This window comes from Apteryx rowi, unplaced genomic scaffold (assembly GCF_003343035.1).
Source record: "Apteryx rowi isolate R43461 unplaced genomic scaffold, aptRow1 scaffold_126, whole genome shotgun sequence".
In the NCBI taxonomy this organism is placed as follows: Eukaryota; Metazoa; Chordata; class Aves; order Apterygiformes; family Apterygidae; genus Apteryx; species Apteryx rowi.
In genome coordinates this window covers 766,930-792,717 of record NW_020447486.1, presented here as the reverse complement: position 1 = coordinate 792,717, position 25,788 = coordinate 766,930, and the positions used below count along the sequence as shown (strand labels likewise).

Here is a 25,788-nt window from a genome sequence, read left to right as displayed (position 1 = left end):
ACCTATTTTTCAAAACAGATTTTCTATATAGTAATATAGATTTCAGCCTTGGAGGGAGCACCATTCTTGCATCAGTGTCTTGGTTAAATTCAAATTGCATTTCCCTCCTCCCCCTTCCACTATTCCACAGTTTGGCTTCGATTCTTAGACAGATGACACATGAATCCTAGACTGAAAGGAGACTAAATCATGCTATACAAGTGTGTTCAAAGGAAGTATAGGAAGATCAACGATAACAAATAACAAATTATAAAACTGATATATCAAATGCTGCTAAGTTTTAAGTGTAATGAGTTGATTCGCAAATATCCTTCACTTGTTCTAAATTCACAAAAAGTGGCATTTGAAAAGCTGTTACATTTCATTATAATGGTAACTAACATGATGCTGACTTTGTAACATACTTTAGTAGGTTCAAGCCATTCTAAAAATAACATTAACAGAAAAAAATCAATTAGCTTAACTCAGTGCTGAAAAAAATGCTAAAACCCACCCCTTAGAGCAAGTCCCTTTATTAAAAATAAGATAGAGCCCCACGCAGTCACAGTATAATCCATTTATTAGTATATCTTGTGAACTATTGGTGTTAATCCAGGGGACATGACAGTTTTGGCACTTGACTGATTTTAGAGGTACTCAGCCTCTGGTTAGTAGAAGAGGGTTTAATAGGACTCAGTGGGCTACTACACAAGTGAATGGTTCTCCTTGATGTGGGGAATGAAATATTTTTTGAACAAGTGAAACTATAGCCCAAGGGACACACATTGGTGCAGGCCACAGTGCCTTGTTCCACAGGAGCAGTCCCAAGCTCATTACCACTGCAGCTGTCCTGCTCCTCTGTCCATATTCTCTAGTTGCAAGAAACTCCTGGGGAATCTATCAAGATGGTGTTAAATACCACAGCACAGTTCATCCATCAAAAGCTTTACTTGATTGCTGAATATAAACATTAAAAATTATCTTCAAGTGGTTGATGGATCACAGCAGCTCTTTTGGGATGAAGAGACTTCAGGATATTGGCTTCAGAAAGGAAGGAAGCAAGACAAAAAACAGGCCCACTTCTGCCCCTAAGATAGCAAATATCCACATTCCTGGTCCCTAACCAACCCCTCCATTAATATCTTTGAGGAACTGCTCTGTTACTCTCTACTACAAGGGTAATCAACATCTTGCCAGGTTAATAAACAGCTGCCTGATTAACTGCAGCACAGAACATAGTTCATACGGAACATCTGAGCAGTGTTCAGCTACAGGAAAGGGATAAACCTTTAATCCAGGTCCAGCTGGCCAAAGCCTGGACTGGTGTCAAGACAGGGCTGATGACGGTGCCAGTGCAAGCACAACAGGTCAGAAAGGCATTGGCACTCGGTCAGCATTTGTAGAGCACTGGGGTATTCCCTTAAAGAGAGAGAACTGGAGCCTCAACAGCTGATCCTTATGCCCTTAGCTTGGCTGTGTTTCCACTCCTGCCAGTGCTCCCACTCAGTCCTAGTGACATTCCCTTTCCCACACAAGCGGCATGTGTCCCACTGCTCTGGGAGCCTGTCTCACACAGTGTAACACGGGCCACGTCCCCATGGCACAGTGCAGTGGCCAGCAGCAGTAAAAAGCTGTCAGCTCCTGGAAACAGCATGGGTGCATTAGCCCTATCCAACTGACTAATGCTGCTAAGAAAGACAGTATCAGTCCCTACAGGTGTATCAGCCAAGGCAAAGCTCCACCCAGCTGGTCAGGAGTTCCCTGCCCAGAGCTGCATTATAACACAGATATACCTAAAGCAAGTGCTCTGAGCTCAGAGGGGCTGCTACACATGCCTCAGACAAGGGGTGAATTAACCTTGGCTGACTTTCAGCCCATTGTAGGCTAAACTGCCACTAAAACCACACCAGCAAGTTTAAAGCTAGCTCCAGCCCACATACATAATTTACACGTAGTGCTAAAATCACTGACAGCATTGCTTACTACAGAAAATAATACTGAAAATAAACAGCAGATGGCACAGCCTCCTTTGGCAAACTATACTCAGTTCTGGTTATACTCCATCAGAAAGAGAAGGCATGGAAAGACACCACGTTATTAAGAGACCCAGACAGTTTGGGTTGAAGACAGACAGAGAAGACACTGTTTTAGAGAGGAGATGATCTGTAAAGTAACGAGTAACAAAAAATATAAAGCAAGGCCCCTTATTTCCTCTCAWAACAGAGAACACAAGATAGATGGGATTCAATGAAAGTGAAAGGCAATTCATTCAGGAGCCATAAAAGGAAAGGATGTGCTATGGAGAATAAAACGATATTGGTTCTTATTGCCAGAAAATACTGTGGCTGAGAGCTTAGCTGGATTAAATAAAGGGATTAAACATTCATATGAAAGATGAAGGCTGGTTACATTAAATAGTTTTTTTTTTTAAGTTAGGGATATAAACCCTCGCACTTCAGAAAAAAGACTCACAAAAGGACAGTACTTAGTGTTTGTATAACACCTTGAGTAATGAGTCCTTGTACTTTTATTCTTAATAGTAATAGTAACGCAAACAGTGAATTTAAAGGGGTCAAAAACAAAATTCCCCCTTAGGAAAGGCTGTTAAAACATTTGTCCAGTTCTCAGTCACATCTGGAACATCTGCTGCTGGCCACTGTTAGACATGAAATACAGTCCTAGAGCAACTGAGTGCCTCATCCAGTCTGACAACTCCAGTAAGCCTCAGCAGCAAACTGCGTTAGTTTGGTTTGGACCACAGTCCCAATTTAAACAGTAAAGAGCAATAATGCTGCTCTGAAACAGGTTAGGATGATTGAGAAGAGTATTTATACAATTGCCTATAGTACAAGTAAGGTGTAAAATTAGGTGAAGGAGATGGGGTACTTCCTTCCCTCCTCCTGGCTCCTGCAGGATTAACAGGATCTTAATGACAAYGAGTCTCACAGCTGTCACAGTGACAAAGTCTAGGAGAAGGAAATATTCTGAACATGAACATGGGAATTTCAGAAGACAATGTCAGGCCTGTATCTCACTCATGTTACATGGCAATTTTTGCTAACTCCTGAACAGCACCAGTGAAGCAGTCTTACGGAAATAACCTTACACTTTCAATCCTTTGAGGGTTTCTCTCTCAGCTGGGGTTCTGAGCATAAGCAAGAACAAACCAGGTTAAATTAGAGACATAGCAGCACCCAGGGAACAGAAACTCCACTTGAGCTGCTGTAGAATTCTGTCCTGGGGGGGGCTGAAGGTAAAAGCCAAATCCCTTCATGTTTCCCAGCCAGTTACTGTTCCTGCCAGTATAAAATTTGGGATTCAATCCCCTGCAAGACAAGAGGTCTTTAACATAAATGTCCTTGGTCCTTCTGTCATTTTCATTTCTGGAAAATAGTGAGCAGTTTGCAGTCTGTGTCTTAGGGACACTCTGCCAGCAGCTGTAGGGCAACACAGCCAGTGTGGAGCCAAGCACAGCACTACAGAAGGATCAAGTCTGGCGCTTCAAACAGGGTTACCAGCACAGGCTGCACTGCAGACATTCAGCCCCTCACAGAGAGGCACTAACAGATCAGATCGGTCTCAAAGGCCAAGTTGCAGGGGTTCTGGCATTGCACATTTTAAAGATTTCTAGAATCCTTTAAAAAATAAGTTTCCAAGCAGAATCTTTAAACAGGCCATTGCAGTATTCGTAATCTAACTGTCCTATAATGACTGGGGAGAGTAAATGCAACTGGTTAGTTAAGCATACATATAGGGAAAAAAAAAAAAAAAATCAGACACCTAACCAGGTCAGCACGTTTAAGTTAAGCTGTTCTGTAGAAGCCAAATTAAAGTTTTAAGCAATCACTGCCTGTTGAATCCAAGGCAACTTCAAGGACTCCATCACCACATGTCCTGTAACATGACATTGTTAATCCACAGGCTGTGCTCTAACCTGTCTTCTATTCTTGCCCTAATAATATGGACTTAGGTATTACACCTTTCAGTGTCATGTGTGCAGACCTTCCAGACAGCAGGCCAGAGTACGACTCAGTTATTGTCTACCTTCTAGTGTGTTAGTGAACCAAAACATGTACGTCTGGCATAAGTTCCACATGTCCCATCTTGTATTGTTACTCCGCATTCAGGTCTTTGGTCATGCACCAAAGCTTACTGTCCCTGCTCCTGAACAGGCCTCTCTCCTCCCTGGCTCATGTCCACACAACTAGAACACACTATTTTTATATTTTTCTACCTACTCAAGAATAATAAGTTAACTTACAAAATAATCAAGGCCTGTGAAGAGGAAAGYGTTCATTTGTTTTGATAACAGGGGAGGAAAAAACTGAAGTATTCATCAACTCCTGCTTTCTCTCAGAATTATTTCTGCTCAGGCTGAGAGTATCTGATCCTAAACTGCAGCTTGATGTCACTGCTTACATACACTCCAGTTGAGCCAGTTTACTCCCACTGAGAAGGATGAAAAGAGATAGTGCAAAGAAGAAAAGAGACAAAGGATATCCAAGAGGTTGCAAGAGCAGCGCACACCTCAGGAAAACAGGAAGCTGCTTTGCCACACACTTACTGTTTTACACGTCAAGCAAATCACTCACTCCTTGTGTTTCTGTTCTGTATTTATACCCGAGGAGTATTTCTGTGTTCCACAGGAGAACTGTGAACACAGAGATATTAATGACTAAGATCATAAATACAGTCCAGTTAATAACTATGATGTACTGAGAGAAATTCCCTGCAGTGCTGCTAAATCGTGACTCACAACACCTGTATGTTTGAGATTAACATTACATTCGGATTTAAAGAAAAATAATATGTCTATTAGGCCTTTTGAGGTCACATTTTTTAAGTTGTTCTTAGTAATTTTGAGGACAAGAAAGCTATAGTCTCTTAAAAATGAAGGCTTCCTTTCACACAATCAACTGATTCCAGGAGCTGGTGCTTTATGAAAAACAAAAAAAAGCACTGTATAGTGAGAAAGCAGCAATAAAACTACAGGATCTGGCAACTGGAAACATGTGATATAGGGTTACATATGGAGGGACAAACATCTCTTCACAGGGACAGATACTTTCAAAGGGACCATGTAGGAGAAAACTTACTATTTGGAAGAGAAAAGGTTCCCCCTAGAGACATAACAGGGGAAAAACAAAAACAAACAAACAAAAAAGCCCCTGCTGGCTTATTCTTCAGCTCAGGCAAATCCAGCTTCTCATTCCTGGAGCCCAAGAGAGCTATGTAAAAGTATATGAAGATCTGAAGTATCTATGAAAAAGTATCTGAAAATTTCCACTATGCCACAGCCTGGTGCCGTCTCCCAAGCATCTCACCTATCCTTGCAGTCTCTTTCAAGTGTGCAAACACACAAAAACTGGGGAAGAGATTTACAGAGGCAGGTATCTCCCCACTCCTACCATTTCTGTGTTCCAGGGAACAGGGACAAGTGTGACTGCATTACAGGACTCAGCCAGAGCAACAGAGACTTATTTGTCTTACCGGGGTGCACCTGCTTTCTCTGCTAAGAGATTAAGAACTAAAGTGAAACCAAAGACTTTAAGAAATCAGCCATAACTGTTTCTCTCCAAATCCTATGTTAAAGTTTTCCCAGTGTCCAATAACAAACTAAAACATCTCTGTCAGGCACAGGCCAGAAGCTACAGCCCTCAGCTGCTGCACGGCAAAAGAGATCATATGTTGAAGATCCTACAGCTCAGACATTTTCATTTTAGCTTGGTCACTTTCTTGATCCAGGGTACGTATTTGCTGACCTTTGTGTACACACCAGGGGAATCCTTCCGGCCACAGCCGTAACCCCAGGAAGTGATCCCCAAAATGATCCAGCGTCCATTTGATCTCTGACACATGAGTGGCCCACCGCTGTCACCTTGGCAGCTGTCCACTCGTTTATCTTCAGAGAGGTTCCCAGCACAAATCATACGGTTAGTGAACTTCTGTCCGTAACGGACCTCACAGTCTTCCCGTGGTAGAAGAGGCACCGCCCCCTGCAGTAACGTTCTTGAATAGGACTTCCCTGAAACAGAACAGAAAAGCTGGACCAATTCATATACGGACAACAGCAGGCAACCCAAAGCAAGTGCTCTGCACAAAAAACAGATATTATGCATTTCAAGTCAAGGCTGTGCCACAAAAATAGGCCTAGTTCAGCATCTCTGAACCACTAGAACTTCAGAAAACAGTACTGCAAAGCCAGACTGCAAAAAAGAGCTGCAAGATCAAAGAAATGGGGAAGAGGTTGGAGAAAGCAGGTTAGATCAAAGGATGACTCTTATTCCTGGTTCTGCCAACAAGTAACTTGAACGTTGTTCAAGTCATTCTACCTCTCCATTTCCTCATCTGTAAGACAAGGGCAGTGTTTTCTCAAGGGAATAAATGCATTAATATTTGTGAAGTGCTCAATCCTCAGAGAAGTTTTGGAAGACGTTTSAGAAGCATCCAAATATTTTTCAAAAGGAGTTCACTTCATCTTTGGCCAGACTTGCCTCTATTTGCTTGAATATCTTTTGAACCCCAGACTTGCTCAGAACATAATCTTTGAGTGTAATATTAGAGTGCAGCCTTTCTGTGCCTAAGATTTACAGCAAGTCCACAAGCTAGTGGTGTAACTTTACTTCTCAGCTGGAAAGCTGGGTTTGGTGTGTGGGATGGATTCTGGCCACTAATTCCCAGTACAGCTTAAGGGAGTTACATGGCTAAATTGCTCCTCGATCTTCCCCAGACACCCCAACATGACACATGCACCTCGCACAACTGGCTCCAAAGACAAATGTATATTTTCAGTTAAGCACTTGGGTAACAGCCAGGGAGACAGCTGGGAAGGATGGGTAAGTCCAAGATCAACAGACAAACTCCTGGGACTATTTGCCTTTTGGCAGCAAGTCTTTCTAGACATATGGATTTGCTCCAGTCACAGCAGCCTCAGAAAGGCCTCCCTGCCCAAAGCCTTGCACTGCATCTATGAACCCCAAATGGGGTAGGACTGGACAGCTGGTCATAAAGCTTTGTTTAGAGTTTAAAGCTGTTTTCAGACCTTGCTAATGCATCCATGTCAGGGCTCCAACAAGCCCAGCATTTTAAAACACTGCCTTGAGAGAGTTAAATATTTAATAATTAATACTTTCTAGAATAGTCCCTTGTCCCTTTGACCCAGGAAGCACCATAGCAATGGGCTGCAGGACAGCAGGTATAGGCTGTCTTGAACCTAGTGCAAAAACCAATGTCAGAGCCCAAATGGGAATGCTTTGCCTCCAAGTCCCAGGATCAAAATCCAGGGAGATTTGGCACAGTGACCTGGCAGACCAGAAAGGCCAGCAACTGCACAGGAAGAAAACTTGGCTAGGGTTGTTCCCCAGGCACATGCCCTTTATGAGCACATAGTCTGAGAGAGATTCCCCCTATCACTAAGCCCTCATTCAACTACTAGAGTAGCATAAAGAAAGCATGAGGTCATGGAAACATGGAGGCCTTCCTGAACAGTGTATGGGCTTTGTATACCAGCTCTGCACCAGGATGCTGCCTAAGGGGTCTGCTGTGGGCAAACGTGTGCAGAAGGGATGAGAAAGAGGAATGTGACCAGATGGCAGCATTCCTCTCTCCCACAGCTTCAGAAGGATGCTATGGTAGCCCAAACTTCCACCATAGGCAGGCCCAAGAGAGCCTCAAAATCAGAAGAAAACACAGAGGCACAAAATTACCTTTCTTCCCTGCTCCTTCAGCCCATGCCCATGCACAGAGAACAGGAGCATTAAGAACATGGCCTTGAGTTGTGCAGATGTAAATTAATGGCCCATGTAGACTCCCGAGTCCAGATTTCAGCACCTTTTTTGCTCCTCAAAGCTCTGTCACTTACCTGTGTCTCCCCAGCCAGAGATGATGCAGGCTTGCCTGTTGATGTCAGATTTCTCTTTCCTGTCAGGAAGGCAGACAGGCAAAACATGGCGATTGAAGGAGAGGCAGTGCCCCTCTCTGCCCCGCATTCGGACCAGGGCAATGTCATTGTCATTGCTGCTGGCCCAGTAGTTCCTGTGGAGAACAATCCTCTCCACAGGCAGCTCCCTCTCAAACTCATCCTTCACACCTGTGTGGTAATCGCCTACACGCAGCAGATATCGTCGCACATCAACACCAAACCTGGAGAAAGAGACACCCAAGAGGTTGGTACTCCTGCTGAGAGAGAAACACAAGCCTCAATTGCTAGGAGACTGAACCACTTCTTCACAAGCCTACAGAACCAGCAACTACAGGACTGTGGTTCCCTTTAGCAGATGGGATAACGCCAGCTCTTGCAGCTGATGGGTGCTGCAGATCAGTATCTGCTATACAAAAGGCTTTTTTCTATAAAAATGATTACAACAGTTGCAACAGACTTTTGACCTTACCCGCTCACTGATCCTTAAATCACTGGAAGGATAGCAAAATGCTGGTTCCCTTTAAGCTGTAAAATCTCAAAGTAGGTGTAAGCAGTGAGGGATAAAGCCAGCCTACATTTAATCATCCCCGTAAGTGCTCCCAGATCACACATCATAACCTGAAGATCCTGGCTTAGAAACTTCGCTCCTGTGGTTCCACTGGGTGGAAGGATAACCTCATATGAGGTTATCTTCTTAGTCTTTTACTATCCCTCAGAGCTCCTCACTCACAAACACACCTTTTGAAGCAGTGGGCTGCAGTTACTACCCAGCAGCTGCTTATCAACGTTGCTCCACACAGCAGACGAGTATCTCTATGAAAACCCTTCAACCGTAGTGACGCTTGCCATGGCCAACCGCCTCTGAGGGAGAAACAGGACAATAGGCATTACATACACAGGAGCTGTTTTCCTCTTTTCTGATCCACTCTGTCCCATCTCTCCTCAGCTGGCTTGCATTCTCCTCTAGATGGGCCCACTGGCTCAAATTCAGTTCAAGAATCACCAGTGGAAATATGTCAATGAAGTCAGCATTTGCTAGACTATTTCCAGGGTCTGTAGGAAAGCTTGGACCAGTTCTGCCTTCCCCAGCAATAACAGGGTAGTACCTGAGAGACTTGTTTCCACCTATGATCCTTTTCTTGCGACGGTGAAGCAAGCGCATCCCACACATGCCAAACTGTGGACCTGCACAGCAAAGTTAGAGCAGCTGAGTAGACACCTTCAACTTAAGTATGAAAAACTGCTATTACAGAACCTAGATATCATTCCCCTTCCCAGAGGGCATTAATCCTCATGGTAGTTGATTGCATTGTGTTGTGTGTGCAGAATTCATAGAACATTTGTTCCCATGGGTTTCCTCACTTCGAGTGGAGGTGCTTACCTCCAGTATCTGTAATCCTATGCCAGGAACAGGACCTCTACAACTATTTCCTGAGTATTCTAGAAACCAAAGTTTGCTCACAGTTACTGCTCTAAGGACAGGTGCAGTGACTTGGCTGCTGGGAAGTTCTGCAGGCTCAGAGGCCTGAAATGGGTGGAGCTCCTCAGACTCTAGTCTGGAGCACCCTGTGCTCCTAAGAAAAGATAAGGAAAACAAGGAAAGTGTAAGTAGGAGGTGCAGGACAGGACATGCTTATTTTGTAGCTTCATCAAAAAAGGGAAGAATTGCAGGCAAAAGTGTAAAAGCATGCACTGCAGATATCTTACAACTGGAGACCTAGATTTCTGCATACAGGAAATGGGCATTTCACCTGCTTTCCTGATATCCTGGACCTTCTCTTCCACATAGTCACAAATCACACCAGCATCTTCACTGTGCCAGCAGTTGTGAATCCCAGTGTCAGGCCTGACACATTCCTCCAGGGTGTGCTCCATGCCACTGCATTCTACATTGTCCAGATGGATGGGCCCACGGCCTTCACCAAAATAAGCCATTCCCCTGGCTTTTGCTGCACCACTGCAATGACAGAGAGGATGGCTAATCTGCAATGAGCAGGAAGCAGGTGAACCTGATACACCAGCACATTTTAAGAGAAGTAATATTTATGTATCATTCCACACAGTACTCCAGTACGTGCTGTAGGCAGTGTGAGAACAGGACCCTACTTCCTCAAATATATGCAGATACATGAAAATTAAGAAACAGAGTCCCCAGAAACAGGTCTGGAAAGAGCTGATTCCACCTGAGAGTTTCTCCTATCTGTAAGATGCATCTACCAGATCTCTTACCTGAACCCCAGTTGCCTGCAAACCACTGCAGCATCTCTGTCTGTCCAGCCATCATCACAGACACTGCCCCACTGCCCATTCAGGAATACTTCAACCCGTCCCTCCTTGGTGCTTTCTCCATCCACCAGCCGCACAGGCGGCCCTGCAGGAGAAAACACATAGGCCACTGCAAGCAAAAATACCAGAGCGCATGAGGTGTCTAGAACTTGGGTTCTATGGGGAAAGCTGAATCCCAGAGATCAGTAAGCCAAAAAAATAAAGATTTTTTTAATATAAAGATTATGTCCCTCATTTCACCTCCCTGCTGAATCATAAGACTACAGGGATATTAATTTATTTAACACAGACTAGAAACCATTAGTAGATCATATTCTGGAAGCTGAGTAAAGAAGAGAACAAGAACAGATGGACAAGCTTAAACATATGCTAGGAAGGGTCTGGCTGTATGTCCTTCGGAGCAACAGCTCTGTGGCCCTGATCCAGGACATCCACGGCTAATGGGAGGTTCATGGCTGGATGGCTCCTAGGATCCTTTCTCCAAAAGCAATTCCCCTCACTGAGGCAACACAGGGAGAACTCCCACACCTGTCAGAGTCTCCAAAGGAACAGACCAACAACTGACACTTTCCCACTGTCCCGGGAAAGAGGCAAGGCAAGTTACCCAGGTTGCCATCAATGACCGTGTTGCTCTCAGGAGAACAGTGGACTCCCACATCCTCAGCGTGTGAGCAGTCATGCTGCCCCCAGTTGCTATGGGGACAGTCCAGGAGGGAGAGCTCTGTCCCTGTGCAAGCCACATCATCCAGTAAGATAAAGCCTTGGCCGGCAGCGTAATCCCCTTCAGAGGCCAGAGTAGCAGGACCACTAGAGGAAAGAAACAGAAACATCCGTTAAGACTCACCAACCCCACAGAGGGACCCAAGCTCATGTGCAAAAGCAGACCCCCCTTGAGAGACCAAATGCAATAGTGGTGGCCTCCCTACCTAAGCCACTCAGTGACCCACAGGATGGCAGCCAAGAAGCTGACATCTCACTGATTTCAGCTTTCAGGGAGGCCTGCTCARATCAGTCCATCTTCTTGTGCCCAGCCAAATGCAGTCAGAGTAGTACAGAGGGCCAGCTATACCACAGGGACTGCTTTGCAGACGTGACACCAGAAACAACACTTTGGGGAATAGGTGGCAGAGGAGAAGAGGCATCAAAAATATCAACATATAAGTAATTCTATTTAATTTTATAGGAAATGCTACCTGGAATTGAAATGCAGAAAGCCGCAAACTTTTAAACACGAGGTGACAAACACTGTATGCAGTTTAACTCAAAGGGAGGAATTTAGTCAAGTATTTTTTCAGCCTGTAAAGCTGAAATTTTACAAGAATATTATAATCATACTAAAATGTCCACAGAAAGCTTTATGGGCCCCAAGACTACAGTATCCTGGTTTTAAAAATCTTCCCCCAACTCATACCTGGGGACATTCCCCAGCGGGCTGAAAGAACAGCATTATGAACATCCTTAACATTACTCTTTTTTGCCCTAATGGTCTTCATTCAAATACTGAAGCATGTGACCTAGTTTAGCTGACAAAGCAGACAGGGTGGCAGTGCTGAGCTGATACAGCTGAAAATTTAAGGAATGTTAAGAGAACATTCTAACTTTGGTGGAAATTTTCAAAGACAGTACCAAGCCTAGTGTCTGCTTTCAAAACAGGCCAAGGCAAGAGATGAAAAAGATTTTTTCCTGGAAAAGGATGTGGACACCTATTAAYCTTTCCTGAATAAAGTTTTATAATGGCAATAACGCATCTAACAAAGACAGCACTGAAGTAGTAAGGCCCAGCCTACTGCAGTGAAGGGACATGGAATCTAATCCTTGAAATTAGGAAGCACAGATACTACAAAACACTCTTCAGTCCTACCTGAAGCCCAGCTGCCTGCAGACCACCTGGGCACCGAGATCTGTCCAGCCATCATCGCATACTGTGCCCCAGTCTCCATTATAATAAACTTCTACCCTGCCTTCACCGGGGCTGCGGCCACCAGTCAGCCTGACAGTGCCCTCTGCAAGGGATGGGAGAAAGAGATCAGCAGTCAGCAGGGGAGAACAGAAATGGCCCCTGCCCCACTGCTGGAGACTCTACACAGCCTGTGAATGGAAGAGACTGAAGACATAGATATCCATGGATACTCAAAAAACCCAAATGTTCATTGCTCACAAATATGCCCATCTATCAGGGAAGGATCCACCTCAGCCTTTCCATGAGGCTTGTGGAAAGCAATGGGAAGGCCACCTAGCCTGGCTCTGATTCATTCCCTGCTTGCTTGCTCTCTGCCTCCACAGCTGGCAATCCTTGCAGAAGCTGCACACAGAAGGACTGCAGGATCCTGAAGCAGGGAGGCTATCTGCTGAGCAGACTGTGTAATACGGGAATAAGAAAGGCTGCATATGACTGGCATAGAGCTACAGATCTGTACCTGTGAAAGGGTCACAGGAGACCCCAGCATCTTCAATGTGGTCACAATTTTGTTGCCCCCAGTCACTCTTCTTGCACTGGTCAAGTGAGAATTCATTGCCTGAGCACTCCACTTCATCCAGCAGGATTGGGCCAGATCCCTGCCCATAGTGAGCCCATGACAAGGCCTTTGGGTTTCCACTGCAAACAACACAGATACATATGCTCAGTAAGGAAGGATACAGCCTTGTTCACTTGGATTGTGCCTTGCACAGGGACTTGTCTACACTAGGTCAGTGTCCTTCCACAGTTAATCTGTATTTCTGATGCAGTGGTGTTGCCAACTGTTAACTAAAATGTCTCACTGGAAAAGGTAATGTGTCYTTCTAACACGTAACAAAAACCCACCCACAACATGAACAGTTCAAACCCTTGAGAAGTTCTGAGGACAATGACGTTTCAATCTCAGTGACATGCAAAACGCCAAAGGTTTGAGGGATCTCAAAATTGCAAACATCTCTTAAGCAATTCTATACTGATTTGATTTTCAAGACTGCTCAGTACACAATGGCTCCCATGCGAAATGCTGAATGACACAGGGGAGAATGAGGTGTTCCCTCTTGCTTTGCTGACACAAGAAAATAAAGGCAGTCAGTGAAACTTAAGTTTTTTAAACAAATGCAGCTCACATATGGAAATCACCATGGTGAGCCATCACTGAGGCCAAGAAGACAGAAAGATTCACATGTATGCAAAAACACTAGACAGGGATAAATATAAACCAACCTTGGACAGGGATACACCAACTCCTTTTTCGAGGTATAGACTTGTAATTAACTGAGAGGATTTAAATACAAAATTCCTTTGTGGGATGATCAGTCTTGAACTATCTTCTCCAGGGTTTCTGTAAACTTCCCCTAGAAACGGCTGGTACTATACTAAAGGGCCATGCTCTCATGCTCTTCTTTCTGCCCAGCTTCGTTACCACTCCATGATGTACAGCAGGGAAATTACCTGAGTCCCAGCTGCCTACAAACCACTTCAGCATCCCGGTCATCCCACTGGTCATCACAGATGGTACCCCATTTGCCATCATGGTAAACCTCCACTCGTCCTTCAAAGCTCTCTTTCCCTCCAACCAAACGCAGCGGCGCACCTACACCTGTGCTTCAAGAAAGGGAAAGAGAGCAAAACAGAGCAAGATAGACACAAAGCACATCCAGCAGTTGGGGATGTAGATCTACTCACTAGSCAGAGGAGCTCCAAGGATGCTCTCATCCAATCCTAGCACACCTTCTCCTCTCAGCACCCCCAGGAACCTGCATGACTGCACCCCACTGCTGCAATCATGCCACTACAGTCATGCTGCTGGCCACTGGTCCAGGTAAGGCTCTCTAACTGGGGACTACAGTGACGAGGACCTTGCTGCCTCTGGGCAAAAGCTTGGTTTGATAAACAGAGGACCAAGCCATAAATCACTGCCACCTTGCAGTGATTTTAGAAGTATGCCCACTTTGAGTTTTGAGATTAGGAAGGGATGGATGATTTTCCACTGGAAAGAAGGTATCCCTTTCTATAGCTGGTGCAAGTTGAACCTGCTCCAGCAATTGATTATTCACAGCTTCACAACCTGAGATTTTACATCTTGTCAGCAACACTGGATTTCGGGTAACTTAAACCCAAGAGACAGGGAGAGAACCTTCCCTGGAGATTTACCTTCTGGAGGGACACATGTTGCCATGGCACTTCTCTGGTCACAAGCTCCTGACACAGCTTCCTGGTAACCACACTGCAGCAGAGTTTTTTCATCCCCATGGCAGTTTGCTGACTGCAGGTGCAGGGGAATATGCCACAATCCAGGGTGACTCCTTTTCCCAGCTGTGCCGATCTCACTGGTACAGAGAATGCAACAGAAGGATAAAACATGGCAGTACTGCCTGACTTGCACTTGTTTTCCCTCAGTTCTTGTGACTCTCCAGCCCAGTTGAGGCATTTCACACCCAGGGAGTCCAGCTGATTGGGAGTGCGTAATGGGGTGGCCATTCACAATCTAACGGGAAAGCACAAGCAAGCACAAAGCAATTCCCTCTTCCTAATTCATTTTGTCTTGCTACTTACTGCACAGGAGCTGATCTGGTAAGAAATGGCACCCTCATTTGAGAGTTTGATGGACAATCCCATCAACAGATTTTAAYGTGTCAGCACATCTAACACACATGAATTCGCTTCTTCCTTCTCTGCGGATCTTTAATCCTTGCTATTTGGAGGTCTGAAAGTCCAGATCTGTGATTCCCAAAGAGGGTTCACACCTTCAAGATTTCTAATAGACCACTGGTAATAGAAAAAGGGGATATGATCTCACAACTCATTCATCACAGCCTTGAATGCCAAGCTTCAGAAAATAGTGTTTGAAACAGTTCTCAGCAAATGCTAACTGGTCTGATACAGCCATGGAAAGAAAACACTAATAAATGATCCTGCTAAGTGGGAAATCAGCCCATGAAACAAAATCCTCCTCCACCAGGCAATAAATTGTGCCAGAGGGACAGTAACTGGCAAGACTGCTCTCCCAAAGGCCATGTGAGCAAGTATGTCCTGCAATCAGACTGAGGTTCCCACCTGAGACCTAGCTGCCTGCAGACAACACTGGCATCCCAGTCAGTCCAGTGATCAGCACAGATGGTGCCCCAGAGTCCACTGAAGTACAGCTCCACTCTACCGCCTTCAGCCAGCCGCACAGCGCCTTTCAAAAGAAAAAGAAGCTGCTATTTTCTGATGGACACTGGTAGAGGTCTCAGACCAGCAAGTGTTGGACTTGCATGGAGCTGAGCTGAACTGGATCTGGCTTCTCTCATCCTTATTTTGCTCGTGCTGTCACTGAAATGACTTGTATGAAGAAGTAGTGGACCTGGCCCCTTCCCAATTCCAGCCACTGGCTGCTTGGGAAAATGGCCGGTGCTATGCCCTTTTCAAAGCCACGGTCACATCAGCAGGAAACCTGGGCTCTGCTGGCAGCTGCAGGATTCCATTTCCCCTTCTGTGAAAGGGGGATGAATTTACATGGCACTTTGAAAAGGCATATGGAAAAGGCAGGCTCTCAAATTCCCACTAACACTCCACTGCTTTATTTTCCACCAACCACTTCACCCATGAGAGTCACTGTCACTACAACTAAATGTTCAGTAACAACAGGTGAATCTTCCTTAAGGACACTAAGAAACAGGTGCTAGTGTAAATGCCCTTTTAATTACATTTCACTGCAAATCTCTGCCACTATTCAGAAAGCACATCTCCCCACTCAGTTATATACTGGGAGAAGCATATACCTTGCTTATGCCGGCAGTACCTCAGGGTAGGCATACAGCCCACCTTCACCTGTCATACCCTTCACTTTAATGAAGCCATCTTTGAAAGTGCTTCCACTGGCAAGGGAGGAGATTTTGTCATTTCATGTATTAAACTGGTGCTTTATTTGTTCTCCAAAACGTGGAAAAAGAAAGGAAGGTCAGAAAATGAGAGGACAAACGGGACATTTTCAAGAGTGTTGCACCGGAGTCAAGTGTATTAAGAGAGCGCTCAGCTCCCTTGTACACACTGAAATAAGCAGCAGTCCCTGTGCTGGCACTGCAAGGAATTTTTAAGTAAGCCCGGGACCCACCTTGCTGAGCTCTTTTACAAATCTAGGCACAAAAGTTTTTTCCTTATTATAACTGAACCACTACAGCTACGTTAAGAGAGCTCTCCTACAGACCTTAAGGAGTAGGAGTGGGTTGTTTTCAGCATAACTTAAACTGTTTTCAAGTTGCATAAGTTAACAATAAAAAAGAAGCTTCCGTGTATGAAAATAAAAACATCTATACAAGGCATTATGGCTACAGCAGCTTAAATCCACCCCCTACTATATACAGATGTTCTTCTCCCACGCAGACTAGCCTTCAGTTCTAAGTCTTTTGATAATTCGAGACAGTCATTATACTGTGCTTCTTTCACGGGGTGTCACACCTGCTGTCTGCCCTGGTCTGTGCAGCACATGTTTCTGGCCTGACCTCCCTGAGACAGTGCAACCCAGGCTCTGGCAGAGACACTCAGTAGCCCTTACCCTGGTTACAGTCGCAGTTGGCCCAGCCGATGGCCCCTGAAGCAAGTCGGTAGAAGCACCAGGGCGTAGTTCCCCCATCCGGGTTCCTGCAGTGGTTGTGGTCCCCTAAGCCACGGTCTGGGTATTGCTGAACATAATCAGGGAACTCTGCCCAGTTCAGGCACTCTGCCCCAGCCTCAGTGACCGCCAGCGAGCCATTGTAATACCCGAGAGGTCCGATGCCGCACACACTGGATGCTAGGCACAGAAAGGAAGCTGTTAGCATCACCTAAGACATCACAGAGTGAGGCTCAGATGATGCAGGACATAACCAGCTGTTCTCCTGGAACACCCTCCATGCCTGCAGTCTTGATTGCCACTTGCCTGTTTGATTTTAATTATACTGCTCTTCAAGGCAGCTGCTAAAAGAATATTTATACACACTATCGAAAAAACAAATTGGTCAGAGTAGTGAACTGCCCAGACTTCTGAAATGTGTGTTAACTCTGGGGCCAAACATGGGCAATTTGAACTGGTTCCCACTACTGATCATTTCAATAGAAATATTCACATAACTCTGGGCCAACACTTGAGCTTGGCACACACTTCTCRACTTCCTTCTCCACCTGCTCCTGTTCCTGAATAAGATGCTCTTAAAGCTCTTCAAAAGATTCATTTCCTGTCTAAATTGATTGAGACTGAGAAGAGTTTAAAATCAGCTGCTATTTCATTCTGTAAAGCAGGAATGTGGGAAATTACATAGTATTTCATCGTATTCATGCTCCTTATATACATTAGCATATTAGCTGGCTTGTCTGAACTTGGGCAATATATGGGAGGAGAAAGGGAACCCGTTTTTGTGGGAGTGCAGGTGCCAATGTTCCAGGTCAGTGCTTATATGAAATACTTCATGCAAAAAAAAAAAGAAAAGAAAAAAAGAAAATCAAAAAACAATTAATTCAATATGGTCTTTAGCAAAAGAAGGAAACTTTCCTTTCATGACCTTGAAATAAGAAAGAGGGAAACCAGAACCAGATTCTGTGTAAGGGTAGGCTCTCTGGAGTGCATAAAAATGGGAAAAAGACGACTCAGAAATGGATAATGAAATAATAGCTCTATTCATTTAATAAACAAATAGAAGCCAACACCCTCAGAAAACCCTTCTGCAAGAAAGATATGTAGGGCAAACATCAGGGTGTGAAGCATCTTGCCATTTGCCTTGTACCCACAGGGAAACTGTCAAGCGCTAATAAGGTGACACCTAAAGAATAACTACAAGGTTAAAGAAAAAAAAGACAAAAAGTTACAGGTAGGTGTTTGGAAGCTACACTGTGCCCTCTGGATTAGCTAGAACCCCAAGAAGAAGGGGTGTATGAGAATTCAGTATTTATTAGAGGAGAGGAAAGGTGAGTATGTGAAAAAGACAGAGAGATGAAAGGAGAAGAATGTGTGGGAGGAATAGAGAATTGCAGGAGTATTAGACATGGAGAAAAGAAAGGAGTTTGACCATTTGGGGGAAGGAGATAAACAGAGATTGAGGTGCACAAGAGAACAGATGATCGAAAAAATGATGGAAAGAAAGGAAGAGAGCAAGATAGTGATTCGTTGTGCCTGTGGTCTCAGGTCACCACTGCAGGAAAGAATCTGCCTGATGACTGAACTAATAACTTCTTGTTCTTACCTGCACTCTGCAAATGGTTTTGGCTGGGCTGGGATCCCAGGAGAGCCTGGGAAAAGAAACAGAGGAAAAGCAGAGAGATGATTATCCGATGAAATAAACACGGGCATGTCCTGAAAGCAGCTCGGCCTTTTGCTGCTTTAGGCAAACACACCCTAGTAACCAGCTTCTTTCCCTGCTCTCCCCATTGCTCTTCCTCAAATCCAATCACAGCTCTGCCCACAAAGAACAAAATGAATAATTACTGGCCTGCAGAAACTTACTCTCAGCCTAAGCACTACATTACAGAGCTCTGCTTGTCCTTTGCAGGGTTTCAGCCCCAATGCTCTGAGTAAATAGAATGGAAAGTCTGAGAGATATGCATATGGAAAGAAAAGCTAGAATAAAATCATTGTTAGCAGAAAAAAAAAATCATTCTATCTCCCTGTACAGGGCAAGCCATCTATGGCCACAGCAGCAAACAGAGCATCTACCTGATGGGATGATGCCCCCGAGGATCCCTGTCAAAACAGTAATAAACATCCATGTACAAAGTGGCAAACATCTGTAAGAAGAAAATCCAACAAGGCTTTTTGAGAATTTTGGTTTTAATACATTTCAGGCCCTGAAGGGTATGATAAGACGTATCTTACGGTGATATTACCAAAATGGGGTTAAATAGCTAAGAACCTTAAAGCCCTAAGAATTCCAGCATCCTGTCCAGCCCCTGCATTTCTCTTGTAGGCATTGCTTTTGGTGGTTATAACCCGGCCGCTGGCTGAGAGATAGAGATCTCCACTTCAACGCTATTGCATGGTTTGCAGGCAGGTGCAAGATTTTCCACAGACCCAACAGAGTGAAAAGAAGAAACTTCACATGCTTCTGCTAGCTCCATGTAGTCTAATTAATTTCTAAATACAGCCACTTTTATATGAATAAGGAGTTCTAATCCACAGAGCGGAGGTGTGCATATATAAAAAAATAGCTGTAGGAAACAGTTCTGCTTTTCTTCAAAACGCAGTAATTTTGCTTCTCTCAGCTTTCTCTCTCCCTGGAAAAAGGGGAGAGAACAATTTAGAATTAAACTGCATTACTGATGTGGACCAAATCCATCTCTGGAAAAAGCAAGGATAGTTCCCATAGATACCAGAAAAGAATGACACCTACTCATGGCAGATGTCATTTAAAAATCAAGCTTATGAATAAAGTCCAGCAGGTGTTGACAACAGCGGCCAAGCTCCAGGATCACCCTCCAGAAGCAGAATGTGACATTGCATATTGAAGTGCAATTCCTGGTATGGTTTAGAAACAGCAGATCAGATCTCAGATGCACAAGGAGACGCACAGGCAAAACAGCAATTAATTGACAAATTCCCTTCAGCCAAAAGCCCATCTTTCTGCATGTATCGTGCTGTTCTGAGCCCAAATAATGGTCTGTAAACCAGCAACTCAGAAAGACTCATCTGAGGATCTCAAAGCTCTTTGCAAAGAGAGGAAGGTAAGCTGAGCTAACCTTAGGTGATTGCCCAAGATCACACAAGACAGRTGACTGTCATAATCCAGGTCCCCTTACTCCTAGCTTACAGTGTGCATTTGTGTGCACATGCAAGCCCGCATGCGATACAGGGATGGGTCAGACTAATAAATAACATGCTATATGTAAAATTGAATCCACACTTCTTGGAGACAGACCATAAATGAGAGGACTGCAGTCCAAGCAATATGCTTCCTCACTAACTAATGATTAGTGGCTGTCAGTTCCCACAGCAGTTTCTAATGTCCCCCAGCACTCACCATCACCACTACCAAATTTTACTGCAAACAGCCTGTGCTGCACTTGCTGCCCCATGTCCATGTGGCCATAAATCATCTGTCCACAACAGCAATAGGGATAATCAGTCAATCAGCAAAGCACAGAAACAAAGAATCCCTCCTGACAGGGTCACTGCAGTGCTTGAGAAACATGGGAAACCTGAGCCAAAGCATCTGCAAGCTCTTGTGCATCCTGTTTTGCTTTTTTATTTCCTTTTCTGAATTTCATATGCAAAATGAAAYAAATCCCCCTCCAAACCTCCAACCCTTCCCAGAGAACACAGCTGCCTAGACACTTCAGAAAACATACTCAGTAAGAACAAGAACCACTTACATTGAGGTTATTAAAAGAGCCATGTGACTTTTTACCAGCAGATAGGAGAAAAATAATTTCTTACCTCCATGCATCTGAGACAGGATAATAGACTCAGGAGCACTACCAAGAGTCTGAACACTTTGGGGATCTCCATCCTTCCTGTGCAAAGTGGGAAGAAGCTTCTTCAAGCTTCACATTCTGGTTCGGCTGCTGCACTCAGCTGCCGTTTCCTCCTCTCGCTCTCCAGCTCCGCTTCCCCGGAGCAGGGCACTAGCAGCTTTGCACGGGAGGGAGCAGGATGCCTCTCTCATTTCTATGCAGGAAAAGGGATGGAATGGAAAGGATCAGAGTTGCCAGCAGCATCTTGTAATTTCACTTTCCCCTACCTCTCCCCCACCTCTTCTCCTCAATTCTCCTCTCTGGAAAGGGGAAAAAGAGGGGAGAGAAGGAAGGAAGAATTTTTCTATCACCTTTAAAAACAACAAGAGGCAAGCGCAGATGGGTAGGGTGCAGCCCTCAGCCTCCTCCCGCACCTCAGCTGTCCCCTCCCTTTTCCTGCTGTCCCAGCCTCTTTTTGCTCTAGGTATGTGTTTCTCCCTAGTGCCAGCCTCCGCCTCTCCTCTCCTGCCTATCCTGCAGCCTGGCCAGTCGATCTCTCTTCTGAAATTCCTTCTTTCCACAGCTGACTCTTCTCTTTCCTCCCCCCCCTCAAGCGCAAAAGCTCCAGCGGGGATCTGGGGCTCCCTACAGCAAAAGCTCCAGCAACAGAACTGAAAAGGGAAATGGCTTGTGTGCGCACATTTGCCAAGGATTAGACTTGTTGGAAGGAATCTGGACTTCATCCCCCCACTGCTGCCTCCTTGATTAGCTGCTTGCAGTTCCCTGAGGTCATATCCTTCTCAGATTTGAACCCAGGTAAATGGGGCCCAGAAAACTTTGTATTAAGCATCTTTCAGATTTCCCCAGGAGACAACACAGGTGGCACAGCCCACTTGGGATGCACTCCTCCCTTTCAGCCCTGCACCTTGCCATCATTAATTGCCTCCAGAGATCTTTTCCATTAATTATCTCCTTGACCTTGGGCTAGGGCTGCAAACTTATTTTCATTTGATTGGCTAGGACACTTTCCAGAAGGTTGATCATTATTGTATTGCTATGAATAATCCTATGGTTTCTTCAGTGTTCTCAGCTTACTGCTCCTTCATATGAATTAGGGCTAGAGGCTACAACAAAAGTTTTAAGCATTATCAAATCTCAGAAGGAGATTGGTCAATTTGATTCTAGTCAATCTTGGAAATTCTTTACACATTCCCTGAGCTACTCCTCAGCTCAGTCCAATGGGCATTTCCTATATTTATGCTCTGGTTACTGAAGGATTAACTCTTCTTGGTGTTCTGCACCATGAAACACAAAGGTCACCTTAAAAAAAGAGCTCACTTCTGGCCAAGACTGCTGAGAAGCATTTCCCGAGTCCTTCAGCATAAAAACTAAAAGCACGCTGATAAAAATTCCTTGGCTTGATGAAATCTCCATTTCATTTATTGCCCATTATTCACCTCACATGACAGTTTTGTGTTGCCTCATTCTTTGTCACTCATCAATGCAAAACAATTCCACTACATGCTGGATCCTTTACAGGAGTCACTGAGTGGTATGAAGGAGCAGTTTCTTGAGTGGATTTGTATCATACCACATTCCGGACACAGTGGATTTGGCCAAGAACTACACTCAATTAATTGGTAGCAAATCTCCTTTATGCTCATAGCAAGGGAGGCAGATGATCAGTGCAACAGAAGATGGAAAAAGCTTAGATGCCATAGCATTCTGTAACTCTCAGGCAGCACTGACAAAACAGAGCAAAATAAAATAAAAAAAGGGGAATGTGTTGGAATTTTAGAACTGCTCACTCCAATGAAAATAGGAGGAATGGATGTACTGGAAACAATAACAGAAAATCCACTAGCATTTGGAAAACTCTTTAATCCTTAGTCAAGATTAGAAAAGTTGTTGATGCCCTTTCAAAACTCCCCTGAAGATGCTCACCTATTTAACCCTAAAAGTGAACTCTGTTCTAACAGTGGCATCAAACATTTAGATGGGGAAAGGAACTGCTGTATTCAACCTTTTTCTGATACAAAAGGGTTTATAACCTCTACTAAAAGCCTGCACTAGATGTCTTTCACAGTATCTTGTTAGTTGCCTCCCTCTCAAGTCAAGGCTTTCCTAGATATTTTGAAGTGTTTTGTTCTCAAAAGGGAACACAGACCAGTGCACCAAAAGCAAACAAGTCCAAGTTTGGTATCCAGCTTCCAGAGAAACAATAAATCATGCAAAGATATACTGGTCTTTGCAGTAGTCTCCTCTGTTGCGGGTCCTCTGTCAGGAGTATTTCCCAATTGCTAAGACCTCATTCTACTTTTCTGTTTGGCATGGGTAACGACATTTCCTTGAGATGGGTGGATTTCAGRTCCTCAAAACCTTCTAGTGGCCACATGGCCCTCTCCTTCCTTACCCATTCGCTCATACCCTGCTACTACCCAAACAAGATCAAAGATCTGCCTATACAGAAAGGCTCCAGTATTTAAGCTAGCATAATTTTACAGCAAGTTATACTGATATCAGTCCCTTTCTGGACTCTCTTTCTTGGCTTAAACACCTCCCAAGACACCACAAACTAAATTAACCCTATATGGGTGTAAGACTGACCAAGAAGGAAATTATACCAATATAACTATGGCAGTTTAAATACATTTTACCTTATCTCTAGACATGTTACCTAGCTACAACTTTCCTGTGTGTGCAAGTCTGAAATAGTTGTTATTAACTAAGTCCACTATTTAACACTTATCACCTTCTCACCCTGATATAAGCACAGTTCTACCTCTTTCAATGATAATTTAACAGTCTACGATTCCCTCCAGAATCTGTCTGTCTTGTTTTTTTTCCAGATTATTCTGTATTGACCCTTCTGAACAAAGAATAGTACTATCTTCCAAAATGCTCTTGGCTTTCAGGTATTAAACTCATTTCTCCTTAACTGGCAAGCAAGACTGCTACTCATCAAAAACAGCTGAAGACCATGTCTTTTGATTAAAGGTGCAACATCATCATCTGTCTGGGCTAAGAAGCAAGGAAGTAAAATTGCTGCTTGCCACACTAGGAACAAGTACTGGTCAAAGTCAGTGACAAGACTGCGAGTGAAGAACTGGGCCTTAGTGCTTTTGCTAGTCTCAAAGCTGCTTATCAACAACAGAAGGTAGGGCAAATATGGTTAAAGATTAGAAACTGCCAGCAAGAGGACATCCTTCACAAGAGGTTGTCCTTTCTCAAGTGACCATTTTCTTTAGAAATGCTCATCTTAACATAGGTACTACAAACCATCCTCTTCTGCACCTACTGAGTGCTTGTTCGTAGCTAGTACAGACTATTAATCCACATCAGCTTTGCTTGCTGGATTACTAATTACAAACTCACAGTAAATATGTTTCTAATTGATACTTAAGTTGCACATTTGAAAAGAAAGAAAAAAAGATGTTTAAAAGCACTACAAATTATTCTTAACCTCTAAGGACATCAAGTATGCAGATGTCAAAGGATATCTGCTCACCAGAGAAACTAATCGATAGCCCAGTTCCAACAGGAGTATTGGAAAGCAAAGGGATTTAAAAATATTGGAATAATCACAGCTATTATTTAACAAATCTAAACAACTAAACAAAAACTTAATGAAGCCCCCCCCCCCCCAGCTCTGGGCCTGGAAGCGAATGAGACTATAAAGTGATAAGGCAGTGGGAATTAAACTATCTGTTTTCACCTTTGTGAAAGCTAATCAAAGTTACAGAGTGGACAAAAGCTAACATATCCCTTTACATCCATATATTTGTTGAGAACCTCTAAGAATTTCCTGCCCTGAAGCCAGGAGGCTGAGGTCTGAAGTTCAGGAAAATGAAGAAATACCATTGCTTCCTCCATAAGAGATCTTCAGTGAAAACCTAAAAAGAAAGGTAGTTAAGAGCAATCATACCCAGGGCTGGTATTATACTCAGGCTGTAAGGAACAAGAGTAAGATCAAGGAATTCCAGGAGATTTGCTTAAAACTATAAATCCTACTTAGGAGGGTAGAACAGCTAGTCAGCTTTTAATTCTTTCCCCACCATGCAATCACATACAGGTCTCCACAGCAATGTCCTGAACCAGTGGGCTCAGCACCAGGAGGAGCAGAACCAAGTTTTCTTCTGTGCCCCAGCTACAGCTTCTGCAGCAGTACAAGTCCGTAACTCAGAGAGGACAGTGTCATTCATTGTACAAGTTGCTCACATTAACTATTAATGGAATGACCCCGACATGAAAGCATCATGGAATGTGTTTATACATCCAATATAAGCTTAACAGCAAGATACAGGGAAATTGTAGCAGCTCAAATTGCCAATGGCAATCAGCAACTGGAGGYTTTTTGGTTATGGTATGAGATGCTGAGCCAAATAAACTGCCAGGTACTTTTTTAAAAGAAGCATTATAAAACCTGGGTGCATCTGAAGAGTACTCTCTCTCCTCCTTTCTTCCTCTAAATAAATGTATTCCTTTAAGGTCTGGAAAACCTTAGGATAGTATTTTAAGGCTACAGGAAACATTTAAAAACTCAGAAAAAAGCAACTATACCTGTGAAACTCACTGTGAAGCAGTAAAATCTAAAATTAGCTGTTCAGATTAGAGGGAACTGAGCAAAATTTCAATAGCAAAAGTACAACAAAAACATATTAGGTTCTCTTTTACAGCCTCTTATATAACGAGAGAGTTCTTCAAAGACACTAGAATCTGGTACATCTAGTGTAAGATGTGAAAAACTATGCCTGATACTGTAAGTTTTATTAAGAAGAAAGAAAAACATCCTCAACAGAAGTGAATTTAGAATTCATCAGTTCCTCACTCCTACCTTAGCTTGGCTTCTTCAAAAAACAAAGAATTAGCAAGCATCTCCTTCTCATAGAGCATCTTTAGGATTGATGATGCAAAAGGCAACAGAACAGAAAATGTTTTTCCTAAGCTTAGGTGTAGTCATCATGCTCTTCTTGACATCAAATCCTCTGAAAGACCCGTTTATAGCATAATAGCAACAAGAGAATAAGCTACCCTGTGGGATAAGCCACTAATGAGCATTTGTAAATAATACTTAAAAGAAAATTGCCCCAGTAACTTGGAAGCATACAATTAATTTTTTACTAATTATGTACAGGTCCTGAAACAGAGATCTGTCTGCAGTTGTGTAGTACTTTTTCAAAACTGAAAAAACAACAAATCAAAACTAATAGTTAATTGCATGATTTCAAAATCAGTCCAAGCTTAA

The 25,788-nt window shown here is 43.8% G+C and overlaps 1 protein-coding gene across 15 annotated transcripts in view; it reads right to left on the bottom strand.

Annotated features, from left to right (window-relative positions):
* The window catches only part of LOC112961031 (neurotrypsin-like), a 31,963-nt gene extending 6,199 nt beyond the window's left edge, over nt 1-25,764 (bottom strand). For 5 of the 15 annotated variants that reach the window (XR_003251920.1, XR_003251922.1, XR_003251921.1 and 2 more), the window contains exons 1-15: nt 20,527-25,764; nt 18,341-18,386; nt 16,681-16,917; nt 15,201-15,324; nt 14,298-14,473; nt 13,596-13,743; nt 12,604-12,782; nt 12,048-12,189; nt 10,791-10,993; nt 10,130-10,271; nt 9,652-9,878; nt 9,007-9,085; nt 8,639-8,761; nt 7,841-8,121; nt 5,742-6,004 (exon numbers count right to left, since the gene is read on the bottom strand). Coding sequence is in view for 11 of the 15 variants with exons in the window: in XM_026055846.1 (XP_025911631.1) it covers nt 5,742-6,004; nt 7,841-8,121; nt 8,639-8,761; nt 9,007-9,085; nt 9,652-9,878; nt 10,130-10,271; nt 10,791-10,993; nt 12,048-12,189; nt 12,604-12,782; nt 13,596-13,743; nt 14,298-14,473; nt 15,201-15,324; nt 16,681-16,917; nt 18,341-18,386; nt 20,527-20,598 (2,442 nt within the window). In the remaining 4 variants the exon portion in view is untranslated. Of the gene's footprint in view, nt 1-541; nt 6,005-7,840; nt 8,122-8,638; nt 8,762-9,006; nt 9,086-9,651; nt 9,879-10,129; nt 10,272-10,790; nt 10,994-12,047; nt 12,190-12,603; nt 12,783-13,595; nt 13,744-14,297; nt 14,474-14,699; nt 14,883-15,200; nt 15,325-16,680; nt 16,918-18,340; nt 18,387-20,110; nt 20,503-20,526 lie in introns of those variants that run through there. The other 10 variants (XM_026055840.1, XM_026055841.1, XM_026055842.1 and 7 more) reach the window with 10 other exon arrangements.
* Between the last annotated feature and the right edge of the window lie 24 nt (nt 25,765-25,788).